General features: G+C 37.3%; 1 protein-coding gene across 2 annotated transcripts in view; it reads right to left on the minus strand.

The window, feature by feature from the left end:
• abcc4 (ATP-binding cassette, sub-family C (CFTR/MRP), member 4) overlaps positions 1-14,066 on the minus strand; it is a 69,069-nt gene continuing 55,003 nt past the window's right edge. For both annotated transcript variants that reach the window (XM_052129746.1, XM_052129747.1), the window contains 10 exons: positions 13,726-13,876; positions 13,077-13,196; positions 12,877-12,987; positions 12,593-12,693; positions 11,634-11,825; positions 9,983-10,228; positions 6,303-6,475; positions 6,084-6,189; positions 4,373-4,507; positions 1-1,555 (listed from right to left, as the gene is read on the minus strand). In XM_052129746.1, coding sequence (XP_051985706.1) covers positions 1,466-1,555; positions 4,373-4,507; positions 6,084-6,189; positions 6,303-6,475; positions 9,983-10,228; positions 11,634-11,825; positions 12,593-12,693; positions 12,877-12,987; positions 13,077-13,196; positions 13,726-13,876 — 1,425 coding nt within the window. In that variant the 3' untranslated portion in view covers positions 1-1,465. The remainder of the gene's footprint in view (positions 1,556-4,372; positions 4,508-6,083; positions 6,190-6,302; positions 6,476-9,982; positions 10,229-11,633; positions 11,826-12,592; positions 12,694-12,876; positions 12,988-13,076; positions 13,197-13,725; positions 13,877-14,066) is intronic.

A 14,066-nucleotide genomic window follows, 5' to 3' on the forward strand; every position in this document is an offset into this window, starting at 1 on the left:
TAATCATATAGTTATATTTTTAATAATAGACATTTTTAATAATGAAAACAAGTAATTGAATCGAAATATGACAACTACACATATGACAATTACACAATAATTCTTTTGAACATGAATGCAAATAGCAAACATACTTTTGCAGTAAGAACAGATCTTTGAACATTAAATACTGATCATTCAAACCAGTGGAAACTAACTTAAAATGGAACACAAAGTGAGAGGGTAAATACATTTTATGTTTCAAAACTAGACAGCTATAAGTATGATATAATATTTTCCCTACTTGTTATATATGACAACAAACATTTAACTTGCAAGACCAAACTTAAATTGAGGTGTTAAACTGACCTGCATATCATAAAAAAATAGTTTTTTTTTGGCAGATATTGCAACTTTTTTATCTTTGTACAGATGAAACAAAAAATATGTTCAGTCATTTATGAAAATACATAAGAGACATTAAGGCATAAATCGGATCAACAGTAGAGAGAAACTCTACTGGCATCATTCAACTCTACATCCCTTTCATTCTCACACTTTCAAATTTACAAAAACAAAAGTATAAATATATTTTTAAAACGTTGAAGGGACAGCATTACATGTAGAGTCTACATTAAACACTAAAGCAATGCCCAGTCTTGTTTGTATTGCACAGGAACTGCATGTCAAGACTAGTAATAATAAGTTTCCACATTCAAAATAATGCAGCATTAACAGAATGCCCTCAGCAAATGTATGTTTTTATACACTCTCTCAAAGCTACTTTGAATCTTTTAAATAATTAAGTATTTTTAAGAAGAATATTTAAGAATAATTAAGAATATAAAAAACAATGAGATCTTCCTTATAAACCTGGCTTGTCTCAAGGCAGTCGTAATTATAAGGTCTTATGGTTGCTGTCAGAATCCAGCCAGTTTATGCAGTTTGTGAAACCACAAATTACAAAGTAAAGGCACCTGTATAACTAAATATAAGTAGCCACTGGTGTAGCTAATAGCACGGTGTTTAGATTGAGCAACCTCTTTGTCCCATACAAGACTTTACGAATATCTTTCAGTCCTGGTAATATACTTTATATTAAGGCATGTATGAAAACCAATCATAATTTGCAGGATGCAATCAAGTCATCTTAAGTTACCTAGTCTATCACTATTTTATTGGATAAATCAGAATGCTGGTGTATAAAGTTGATGCATAATTGTTGCATCCTCTTGTGATTGTTGCAATCACCCTTTCCTCTCTGGAGTCATTGGCATTTTTATCCGACATTAGCACACATCTATTAAGTGTACGTGTGTACAGGCTCCAACAACTCTCAGCCTGGCTGAGCAGAGATCTCGTAATGGTGTCTGTGGGAGGGGGGGCCGAACTTCTGTCCTGGTGCCCTCTTCAGAAGGAGAGTGCTTTGGGTAGCTAGAAGCAGCTGTGCCCCATGTAGATCTGGCACTTGGTGGGAGCAGGGCTGTTATAGCGCCGTCTCAAAGATCACCAGACTGCCATCTTCTGTGGTGGCAAAGCCGTTGGGCAGGTGGGATGGACTGCGGTTCATGTACGCCTGCAAACAAAAAGAGAGAAGTTACAGTATGTGTTAAAAGGAGCAGTTAGTGTGATGCATATCAGTGGTTGTCAACCGGTGGGTCGAGACCCAAAAATGGGTCACAAAGCTCATAAATGATGCACAAATTATGCAAAGTGAAGCAAAATAAACAGGATTCCTGTATTCTTTTTTGTTAAGGACATCAAAAGTTGTGTCAGAGCAAAATGTCTTCTAGTGCAATTTCATCGGTCACTCGGTAGACAGCAGTCAAATTAGACAGATAGTTCATTGACCAAAAAGGTTGACCGATGTGATAAAAATATATTTTTTTTAATTAAGTTTTAAGACGCTTTTTATTTGTGTCCATGTTAGTATGATATATTTTTGAAAAACTTTTAAGCATTTTCTACAAAAATAGGTGATTGACGAAATCGACAAAGTGGTATAATCAAAAAGTAAAAAGGTATTAAAAAATTATAATAATAATAATAAATAAAAAAAAAACCTTTCCTTGTACCTTGAATACACATTGAGTGTACACAATTTGATCATTCATTTCAAAAGATTTCAAACGTATTAAAAAAATTATATAATATATATAAATATTTTTTTTTTTCTTTCTTTTTTTCTACAAATATCATTCAGTTTTTGAGTAACAAATATCAATAAGTTTTTCAGGATGTACTCTATTGTTACCACCTGACTTTGATTTTTCAAAAATATTATTCAAATTAGTTTCACCGCTTACTTTTTTTTTACTGAACGGTAACACCAATTTTTACACCACATTTTTACATTTAAGCCCCAGAAAAAATATCCAAATGACTTTACACAACCCTCTGTGGACAAGTTGGATTTTTTTTTTTTACTTTTTTTCAATATGTAAGTATAATGCAACTGAAAAAGATATTAAGCAAACTGGGAAAAATCTTCACATATATACAGTATTTATATACATGACTTCATGTACTATAGTATGTGAGGGTATACTTTATTTCATATTTCGCGTTTCTTCATTTTAAATGACATTTAAGCTTTTAAAATATATGAAATGTAAAAATGCCCATTCTATCAATTGATATGTCAGGAAATTGCATTTTTATATTGATACAAGCTAGTCAATGTTTAACATTTCATACATATTCTTAACAAGGTTGGAACCCAATAATGAAAATAGAATTCCACATATAACATTTATTTGCTACGATTTCAAAAGAATTATGTAAAAAACAAGTATTGTCAGTCACACATTCTTTACGTAGTTAATCATGATTAATTGCTGAAGTTTGACTCTAAATATTTTTATTTTCCTTCCAAAATGCATTTATTTCCTCATTAGGAAAGAAAACAAAACATTTTGTAAAAATATTGTAACATTTTTCAAACAAAGCCTTCCACAGTATAAAGATAGAAATGCACTAAAATAGCACAATTCAATTAACATTAAATGTTTCCCAAAATCTAAGGAGTTTGGCTAATTGTAAGAACTAGTCCCTATAGGTTGCATAGTCATTGCAATAGGCATTAAATCATCTAAACTCTCATACTCCACAATATTAATCAGCCGGCAGCAATTGTGAAGCTGTGTTCATGATTTGTGTCAGGGTATCAATGCCAGCATCAAGTGACGCTTTGAACACTACATGAAAAGCGTTTGCAGACAAAAACATCTCATTCTGCATTTTGGTGATAGTTAAGACTTGGTGTGCTTCTGTGGTAATTAAAAGGCTGAAAAATACTTGATTTCTGTCACAAGTTCCATCTAGGCTTGTTTTGTACAACAAATGGTGTTAAGAGCTTAATTTCCCATCACTGGATTGCTGCTGTGTGTGTGTGTGTGTGTGTGTGTGTTTGTGGTGTGTCCGTCAGTGAAATGACTGTGGGTGGACACATAGCAAAGGTTCCGCCCTTCCAATCAGTGTTTATGTTGTTTTATACTGTATTAAAAGTAAATGCATGAATCGTGATTAAAAAAAATTAACACGTTAAACATTTGTAAACATTGCATGGGTTAACAGCGTGAAATTTGGTTGCATATGCGAGTCATTCACTCACAGTGTAGAGGACGGACTCAGAAAATAAAAAAATGTTACTTTACGTCCACTGTAAAATATGTATCCTAAAGCAAAACCAGTTGAAACCCCCTGATGTATATATGACCCTTTAATGAGACCTGGAAAGGGATGAAAGGCATCACAACAATGCTTTTCTTAACACAGGGGACAGAACACAGACGGCTGAATGGAAGTAAAAATCCCCTCTTATTTAATAACACTGTTATGGAGTAATAAAAACCTCTTATTGTATTTAAAAGCACCCATGGCGAACAATGAGCGTAAAGACAAAAGAAGAAAACCACCTGGTGTTCATCACTCCCACCCTACCCCCCGCAGATAGACGAAGAAAAGTCCCAACAACACAAAGCATAGCAAAAAAAACAACAAAAAAAAACAGTTGGCCACACTATCAGATATACTCTCGATTGAGCTGGTATTCAAAGTACACAAAGGCAGAGTGGTCTAATATCAGGTAGATGAGTGCTTGAAAGCCCCGGTGGTCAGCTCCAGAGGGGCCGGCTTGCAGTATGAGCTCACCGGTTGAAGGAGGCGGAGAGGAACCTGATCTGAAGTAAGAACAACATGCCGTTGAGGAGGGGGAAACTAATACTGACTGACAGCACAAAGGCCTGGGCTCTTTCAAAGGATATGTATTGTGGCTATCTGGCACAGGTACATGTGGCACGTATTCACTGATCAGACCGCATGACATGGATGGAAGATTCACATCAGTATTACGCTAAAGCAGGGGGTCACTACATTTGAGATCTTTGCTCACCTGTTTGGCGGTCTGGACCAGCGAGGCCGCTTCTGCTTTTCCGGTCTGCTGGACCATCTTATAAAAGATCCCATTCTGGTTCTTTAGGAGAACATGGGGATTGTCGTACTCGTGGATGCGACCTGCATCCAGAACCTGTGAGAAAAAGTGGTAATGCGTCAATGAGTCCAAAAGATATGTCTGTATGTGTATTTCAAGTGATGGAATGGATTGAGCTGCTTATTCAATCATATCAAGTATTATCGTCATTATTATCAACATTATCACATGTCCTGTAATAAATTAAAAGTAAAGGTGAGGACATCATAACGTAACATGGGTGTGTTCGAATACGTGTGTTGATTAGTGTGTCCCTTTTTTGAACTGACGAGCAATGAGACTGTTGTGATGAGACAGCAAGTTAAACATTTAAAAGTACATTAAAATAATCAAATATGATTGCTGTTTAGAATGTGTAGGGAAAAATGACCACATACAAAAAAATTATTGGTACTGAAATTGTACCATTTTCATGAACCATTGGTATATAGCTAGCACTCCAAAGTACTTAAAAGAATAGTTTTACCATGGTAAATGTCCAAAAAAAAAAACACATGGCTTTATTATGATACCATGTCCAAAAACTTTGGTGCTCTTCACTCAAAGATGGATAACAGCAGCGTTTAAAATAGGTCTGTCAATCGTTTAAAATTTGTAATGTAATTTATTACATGATGTTTAATTCTGTCTAGAGGAATGAACCAAAATTAAACTGATTGTGAGAAGCTTGTAGAAGGTTCCCCAAAACATTTGACCCAAGTTAAACAATTTAAAGGCAATTCTACCAAATACTAACAAAGTGTATGTAAACTTCTGACTCATTGATAATGTGATGAAAGAAATAAAAGCTGAAATAAATACTTATCTCTATTATTATTCTGACATTTCACATTCTTAAAATAGTGATCCTAGCTGGCCTAAAACAGGTAATGTTTTCTATTATTAAATGTCAGAAAAAAACTGAAAGTGAAGTGAAATCTTAACATTAACCAGCCAGTTGCAAATAAACATTTTAGTCGCATTGCACAAAATTTGGTAGCTAATGCCAGCACTGACTGCGCTTTCAAATTTAACCACATGGGAGAACGTTTTTAAAAAATGCCACCATCAAAAATTTAGAAAAAAAATGCATTTTCAAAAGAAAACCTATTAGTGTGGACGTGGATCGAGCTGCGCTTACTGCAACCTACTGAATGAGACTCTTAAAAACGTGAAAGTGAAAATTCCTTACTACAGTCTGGAGGCATGATTAATTGTGTTAATATTTTATGCATACATTTTATATAATTAAATTACACTAAATAAACATTAAATCGACAGCCCTAGTTTAAAATAAACATCAAAATTAATGCTATTTACTTAAACACACACAGCTGGTCTTGTGCATGATTCATTGGAGACATTATTGCTCTGCCTTTGAAATGACATTCCTTATCAGATGACATCACAAAAACCCCTCCCCTCCAATCTCCTGGTATACAATGCCCACTATAGAATATCCAATAAAATCTTGATAGATATATTTAAGCCCCATCGTACATTTTCTAAAACCAGTTTAACACAGAAATTCATCAGACTGCAGAAGTAAAATGGGTTGCAAATGTGAGTGACGTTTCATGTTGTAACATATTTCATGTTACAAGTGTTCTTTTGTTATGTCACTGGCACTCACCAGGATACGGTCACTGTCTATGATCGTGTTGAGTCTGTGTGCAATGGTGAGGACAGTGCACTCCTTAAACTTCTCACGGATGGTCTTCTGGATAAGCTCGTCTGTCCTGTAAAACACATTTTATTATATAGCACTCAGAATGGATTTCAGTTTAACAGCTGACATAAATCTCAGAGACAGTAAAACGTAACTTCTAAAATGTTCGAAAACATTTCTCACCGATGATCTACATTTGCCGTGGCCTCATCAATGATGAGAATGCGGTTCTTCCTCAGAATGGCTCTAGCAAGACAGACGAGTTGCCGTTGACCCACGCTGAAGTTTGATCCAGATTCAGCCAGTTCGGTCTCGAGTTTACTTGGCAGTTCCTCTACAACGGTCTTCAGCTGGACCTTTGAGCAAATGGTCATGTGAAACACAGTCAATCTATTAGCTGGACGTTGAGCCCACATTTGAATGACCTGCATCTACTTTTATAATCGTAATACAAGTCTAGTGTGGTTAAGGTTTGCATCTCAATATGGATCTGTGGCCTGTTTATACCTGGCATTAACACAGGGTTGCTGCAGAGTTTTTAAAATCAAATTTAAGACTTTTTTTCAAGACCTGAACAAATAAATACTGTATCCCCATACCAAACCAAACCAACACAATCTCACTTAAACAGGCAAGGGCACACATTTAACACTTAATGCTTATCAGTAAAACAGCGTAGGCTATATGCAAGTTTAAAATACTATAGATATGTTTTGAGTATTATATCACATTCAAATTGGTTTAAGTGCCATTACATAAATAGATACAAATTAGAGGTCAACCGATATTGGATTGTGCTGGTTCAATTATGTGTTGAAAGGCAATTACTCTGACAATAGTAAAAATATTAGGGTTTATATCATCGTCCATCGTGATGGCTGACCAACATCACGATGTAGAGCCACCATCGTGATGCCACGCCCCCTTTTGCGAGTCTTGCTAGTGTGACTCACTAATCCTAGTCTCTTCTATAGTTAACCTAAAAACTTTGCAGGGATTGCTCTGTAAATTAAATTGAGAATATAACTAATGCATATATGCTATTTTAAATACTGTAGTATATGCCAGAGACGTGACGTGTTAGTCTGTGAAAATACCGTGTCAGGCAGGCTACACAAATATTGATCTTGACATTGTTAGCTTCTTGTCTTTTTTTTACATGTCTTACACTGTACATTTAGATTAAAATATTTTATGTTGTAGGCTACAAGAAAATAGCCTTTATTAATTAATTATTAGTAGTTGTAGTGTCTCAGAAAATCTTGCTCATTGTCACATAGCTCTTGTATACACTGAAGCAGCAGTTTAAGATAAACCCAGACCAGCTGAACGTCAAATAACTTTTGTCTGGTTAATACTTTTAAAGAAAAATTTCCTTGGCCATAAATCCATAATGTCAAATCAAATGAAAGAAACAAGGTGAATATGAATAACACACATTTATTAAAACATAGAAGAACAACAAATAAAACAAGAAAACGGGTACAACACTCAGACCGAAACTCGGCATTAACATTTCACTTATAATTAGCAGCACAATTAACTTCAGCACAGGCTACAAAATAAATTATGTTATTGAAATATTGTAAAGTGGTCATATGAACTACACAAATGAACACTTAAAAAATAATATGCAAAATCGAATAGCTCCGCAACGGATGGCGAAAAATGCGTAAAGAATTCTAATATCATTCACCATAGACCATGTTTAAATTTCGATGTTTCTGGCCAGAAATACCAACATATTCACTTTATCTGGTTTTAATAAGCTGCGGATTGGAGTAACTACACTACCCGCTGTGCTGAAGACCCGCTCTGATGGAGTACTGGTAGCACATATGCACAGATATTTCCGTGCTAATCTTGCCATGAACGGAAACCTTTTGTCGTTCGTTTTCCACCAAGTCAGCGGGTCCACTTCCCCATCAATGGCCATTTCCTGCAGGTACATGGTCATTTCTGCCTCGACCTTTTGCTCATCAGTGAGTAAAATAACGAAATTATAGTTTTTAAGTGGAAAATAGTATTTATGTAAAGAGATATATTAAAATAAAAAGTGCACAACTCTTCTTAAGTGAAAGCTAAAAAAAAATGCTTCACGTGTCGTGTAACCTACTGATAAAGCGCCGACGAGTCATTAGTTGGGTTAGTAAAATAACAAAATTATAATTTTTCATATAATTTTTGAAAATTATATGAAATTATATAATCCCCCCCGCCGACGATATCATCGTCCATCGCGATGTTTTACTGTAAACATCGTCAACTGCCAATTTAGGGGACAGCGCCCAACCCTAAAAAACATTTTTTTTTTAAATGGTAGCCTATATTAAACTTAAAAAGCTCTAGCTAGCATTAGCATTAGTATCTTCTTCGTGTACTTTCAGCACCTATACGACAGTGGCGTTAGACGCTGTACTGCCATTTATCGACGTGGATCAGCATGATAGTATGCTGCCTCCTCCAGCTCTGGAATAACATTTGCAACTGGAAAATGTCAGAGTAATTCATTAGTACTATAATATAATTGCTTTGCCTAAAAACAAACGTCAGAATTCAAGTGAACGGACTTCTACTGTTAAGAACAGATTATTATTGTCCCTCATATCAATAATCTTTGGAGATCGTCTACGATTCACGTTAATTCTGAAAGACAGTTATTACCTTTATTAGAGAACTGCTTCATGTGAAATAAACCTCAATTATCTAGCAATACAGAATATCATGGTAAAGGAAAGATTAGAATTGTTTTGAAGATCCAATTCAGCATGTGCATGAATACTGTATTTGACGAACTAATTATGTTTCCAAGCAAACCAATGTCATGGTTTACTCAATCTACAACAATTGCTGTGCCAAGCTGCTAAATGAATTAGAAGTATGCCGTTTCATAGAGGTGGAGGTAGATGGGCCACCCTTACTATAGCTGTGACAACAAAGAGTTGCTTTCCAATTGAGTTTGTAAACACAGCAGAAAACTGTCCATTACTAACATGCGTTGACTACACACTTAAATTCAAAAAATTCCTTATGCATGCTGCATGGAGGCATGAGGACTGCAGATGTGGCCAGGGCAATACATTGCAATGTCTGTAATGTGAGACACCTAAGACAGCACTATAGGGAGACATGAAGGACAGCTGATCATCCTCGCAGTGGAAGACCACGTGTAACAACACCTGCACAGAATCGGTACATCCGAATATCACACCTGCGGGACAGGTACAGGATGGCAACAACATCCTCCTCCCACATGTGGTACCCTTGCTGCAGGCTAATACTGACATGCGTGATTTCCTGCAAGACAGGAATGTAAAGAGTCCGGATCGCAATCCAATTAAGAATGTCTGGGACCTGTTGGATCATAGGGTGAGGGCTAGAGCAATTCCCCCCAGAAATTTCTGGGAAATTGCAAGTGCCTTAGTTGAAGTGTGGGGTAACATCTCACAGCAAGAACTTTAGAGTTTATGTAGTTAACTTGCTACAAAGATTTTCAAACAAAACTTTTATTATTTTTCAAAGATTTGACGCCACTATCACAAACTTTGAAAAACCCAGTGAAATTGTTTCATCCGCATAAGCACTCATATCAACCTGGTACCTTGTAAATATGACTTTGTTTCCAAGCAGACTGGCAAAGAAACCTGTGCCCTTACTCCGGAGTAAGGAAAAATAATGCATAAAATCAGACAATCGGATTAACGCTTGCCAGATCGAGAAAGTGCTTTCCAGTTTTGTGTGCAATATACATCAGGTGGTTCATGGGCATGACCTTCCCCTTGGATTTCAAGGCTGACCACATGGTGAACCTATAAACCTATTTCTATTACAGTGAGAGTGTGTGTGTTTGTGTGTGTGTATACCTCCTCCAGAGAGCTCCATAGTTCCTGGTCTGAGTGCTGGCTAAAGGGGTCCAGGTTCTTCCTCATGGTTCCAGTGAACAGAACAGGATCCTGTGGTATGATGGACATCTTCTGACGGAGGTCATGAAGGCCGATCTCAGAGGTCAACACTCCATCCACGAAGATCTTCCCTTCTGGCTCTGTCAGACGGAACAGCGCTGATATCAGGGAACTTTTCCCTGCACCGGTGCGTCCAACAATTCCAACCTGATCAATGCAAAAGAAAATATCTCGTTTCATTTCTATGAAGAAACAGATGATTGATTCCTATCATTTTCTTGACTTTTCCATTACTTCTCCAGTTGTTCATGATATTTGGATAAGGAAATTAAAACATTTGGGCCCACTTTATATTAAGTGTCCTTAACTACCATGTACTTAAGCATCTAGTACACTCACTGAGCACTTATTAGGAACACCTGTTCACCTACTTATTCATGCGATTATCTAATCAGCCAATCATGTGGCAGCAGTGCAATGCATAAAATCAGGCATATACGGATCTGGAGCTTCAGTTTGTTCACATCAACCATCAAAATGGGAGAAAAAATTTGATCTTAGTGATTTCAATTGTGGTATTATTGTTGGTGCATGACGGACTGGTTTGAATATTTCTGTAAAAGCTGATCTCATGGGATTTTCATATACAGCAGTCTCAAGAGTTTACGCAGAATTGTGCCAAAAACAAAAAACATCCAGTGAGCTGCAGTTCTGCAGACAGATTAAGAGATGTGAGAGGTCAACGGAGAATGGCCAGACTGGCTCGAGCTGACAGAAAGTCTACGGTAACTAGGATAACTACTCTGTCCAACTGCGGTGAGCAGAATAGCATCTCAGAATGCACAACACATCGAACCTTAAGATGGATGGGCTACAACAGCAGAAGACCATGTTGGAAACTTTAATAGGACCATAGTGTTCCTAATAATGTTCTCAGTGAGTGCACAATGTTCTTATTATGTACATACTGTATGTGTTGCTGCATTGTACTTTCTTTTAAAGTACCTGCATTTAATTACATTTGAAGTTACACTGTTAACATTACCCATATCTCACCCCAACCCTTACCCCTAATCTAAAACCTAAACCAATCTATACCTCAACCTCAGTTAATAATAGGTGTCTTTAACTACTATATACTTAAGCATTTGAATACCATGTACTTATTATTTACATACATGTTGCTACATTGTACTTATATTTAAAGTACCTGCAGTTAATTTAATCTGTAGTTTAACTGTTAATCTCAACCCTAACCCTTCCCTTACACTAAACCCCAACCCCTAATCCTATTCCTAATCCTACCTGTACCTCAACTTCAGTAGATTTGAGATTTGTATTGTACATATTTAAAGTTAGTATATAGAAGTTAACGACACCTAATATAAAGTGGGACCAAATATTTTATAGATTACACTCTTGAGAAGCAATTTCTAACCTATAAACTGTATTAAGAGCACAGCATAACTAGAAAGAAAAAAAACATTCACTCTAGAAATCTTCACGAATTAAGATTGTATTAATTCCCATGAATTTTCCAGGCCAGACAATCACAATTTTACAATTGAACATTTCCAGGTTTTCCATTTTCACCATGTTGTGCTTGACTCACCTTCTCTCTGGGTCTGAACATGGCTGTAAAGTTCTTGAGGACTATAGGTCCATCAGCACTGTAGGAGAAGTTGACCCGATCAAAGGTTATCAGGCCCCGATTTGGCCAATCTGGAGGAGGCTGTTTTTGGGTTTCCCAAGGTGCTTCACTCTCTAGCTCTGTGTACTCCACCACTCTCTCCACTGAAGTCATCTAGAAAAACATACCAAAAAAGAAATCAATTAAATGAAAATGACTCAAAATCCAATGAAACCATGAAAAGTTTGCCTCGCTATGCTACATCTAACGAGCAAGACATAGTAGAATGGTCTAAATCATGTCCCAGAAACCACTAGGGTGAAGTGTGTAATTTCTGTGCAACTAGAGGAACCAAACAACATTAAAAAAAAAATATATATTTTATAATAATTTTCTGAAAAAAGTGATGTCTGCCTGTGCAGAAGTTGCGCCATGATGATAGGGTCTTGTGGTTTGTTACCAGGGCATTGCTATGTGGTTTTTAACCTATTACTAGGAGGTTCTTAGTGGTTTATAGAGTGTTGCTAGGATGTTTTGGCAAGTTGCTAGGTAATTGCTGATCTCTAGATATGGCTCATGTCCCTTCTTCATTGCAAGTTTTAGGGGCCATTCACATGAAACATGTAGAATAGTTTTTCTAAGTAAACATGCCCTTGATGTCCATTTTTGTCCATTGTGCCACGTCTCACTGTTTTTTCAGCATCTCGTGAAGGAGCAGCACATTTTTAAGACACTGTTTCAAATGTAAAGAACTGTATATTGTTCATGTGCATATTGTGCCATTTGTTGTGCTATTTCAATTTCTTTGAACATAAGAATGCATTCACAGTCTGATCGGCCTCTTAGAGATTTTCAACCATTTCAGCCTAATGCTTTGAACAAATCCTAAGGTTAAACTTTGGGACGAATATATAAGTACCTCAAAGTTATGAGATTCTTACCAAGTTCTCCACCTCGGCACTCTGTCTAACACCCCATTGGAACATTCCCATCAGTGTGACTGCATAGGACAAGGCCAAACCCACAGCACCTGCCTCCATACCTGTAAGAAGCAGACACATTCAGAAAACTATTCACATACTGATCTCAGAAAAACAGATTCAACTACTCTAATCCGGGAATCTACAAAACACTTGGATTTGAAACAGAGATGATCTTTATGTCCCCAAGCACTACCAATGTGTTATTATGTGTAGTATGATGCATGTTTGAGGTGGATATTTACTGTCTTTTAACAGAAGACATCCAAAGGCTGTGATGCTCACAAACACTGAACACATTCCATCCAAACGCACAGCCAACCAGCGTGAAGTGGTCAAGAACAGGAACCAGGCCTCTGTAGGAGTACACGTAACATTTAAAACCATGTGTGTATACAATCAACAGCAAATCGGAGTCATTTAATTGGATGACTCATTTACTGACCTGAGTGCAGATCCTGATGGGCATCAAACGTCTGCTGAAACCGTTCCACCGCTTTAAAAGCGCGAATGGTCCACAGGCCTTGCAGTGAAGACGACAGATGGGAAAACACAGGACTTCGAGCTGTAGGAACGCAAATAAACACATTTATCAACAACAGAATAGCTAAAAATACAAGAGACGGGTCTCATTCACTACCAAGTCTAAAATCCGTGATTTTTGCAAACGTGTGGTTTCAGTTGTTTAAAAAATATTTTTATAGGGGGCCTGGTAGCTCAGCAAGCAAAGACGCTGACTACCACCCCTGGAGTCACGAGTTTGAATCAATGATGTGCTGAGTGACTCCAGCCAGGCTCTAAATGCAACCAATTGGCCCGGATGCTAGGGTGGGTAGAATCACATGGGTTACCCTCCTCATGGTCGCTGTAAGGTGGCACTCGCTCTCGGTGGGGCGCGTGGTGTGTTGTGTATGGATGCCACGTTGAATAATGTGAGCCACGTGATAAGATGTGTGGGCTGACAGTCTCAGAAGTGGAGGCAACTGAGATTCATCCTTTGCCACCCGGTTGAGGCGAGTCGCAGCGCCACCACAAGGAAAAAGATAGCATTGGAAATTGGGCACTAATACATGTGTAAAAATGGAGACACGTACTGGTGGATTCAAGGCGCTTGACATCTCGCGAGGTTCGCAGGAAGTAGCGTCGCAGGAACAGGAAGCCTATCAGCAGGGGCAGCACAGGAATCAGAATCCAAGGTATTATTGACGCTGCCACAGCGATGACACCGATGACCTGCAGAAACACCTGCAGTGAAAAGAAACCCAGAATTGATTATTTGTTATTTCAGAATTTTTCAGCAGTAGTAAGCTACATTGTTGTCATATGATTGCATATTTAATTCAGTGAGTGGTGTCCAGACAGTTATCTTTAAAATGGTTATATTCCATTTACAACCAAATGTAACTCTGTTGTAACTTCACAATTTAGCAAATGT

The sequence above is a fragment of the Xyrauchen texanus genome, chromosome 7, assembly GCF_025860055.1.
Source record: "Xyrauchen texanus isolate HMW12.3.18 chromosome 7, RBS_HiC_50CHRs, whole genome shotgun sequence".
NCBI lineage: Eukaryota > Metazoa > Chordata > Actinopteri > Cypriniformes > Catostomidae > Xyrauchen > Xyrauchen texanus.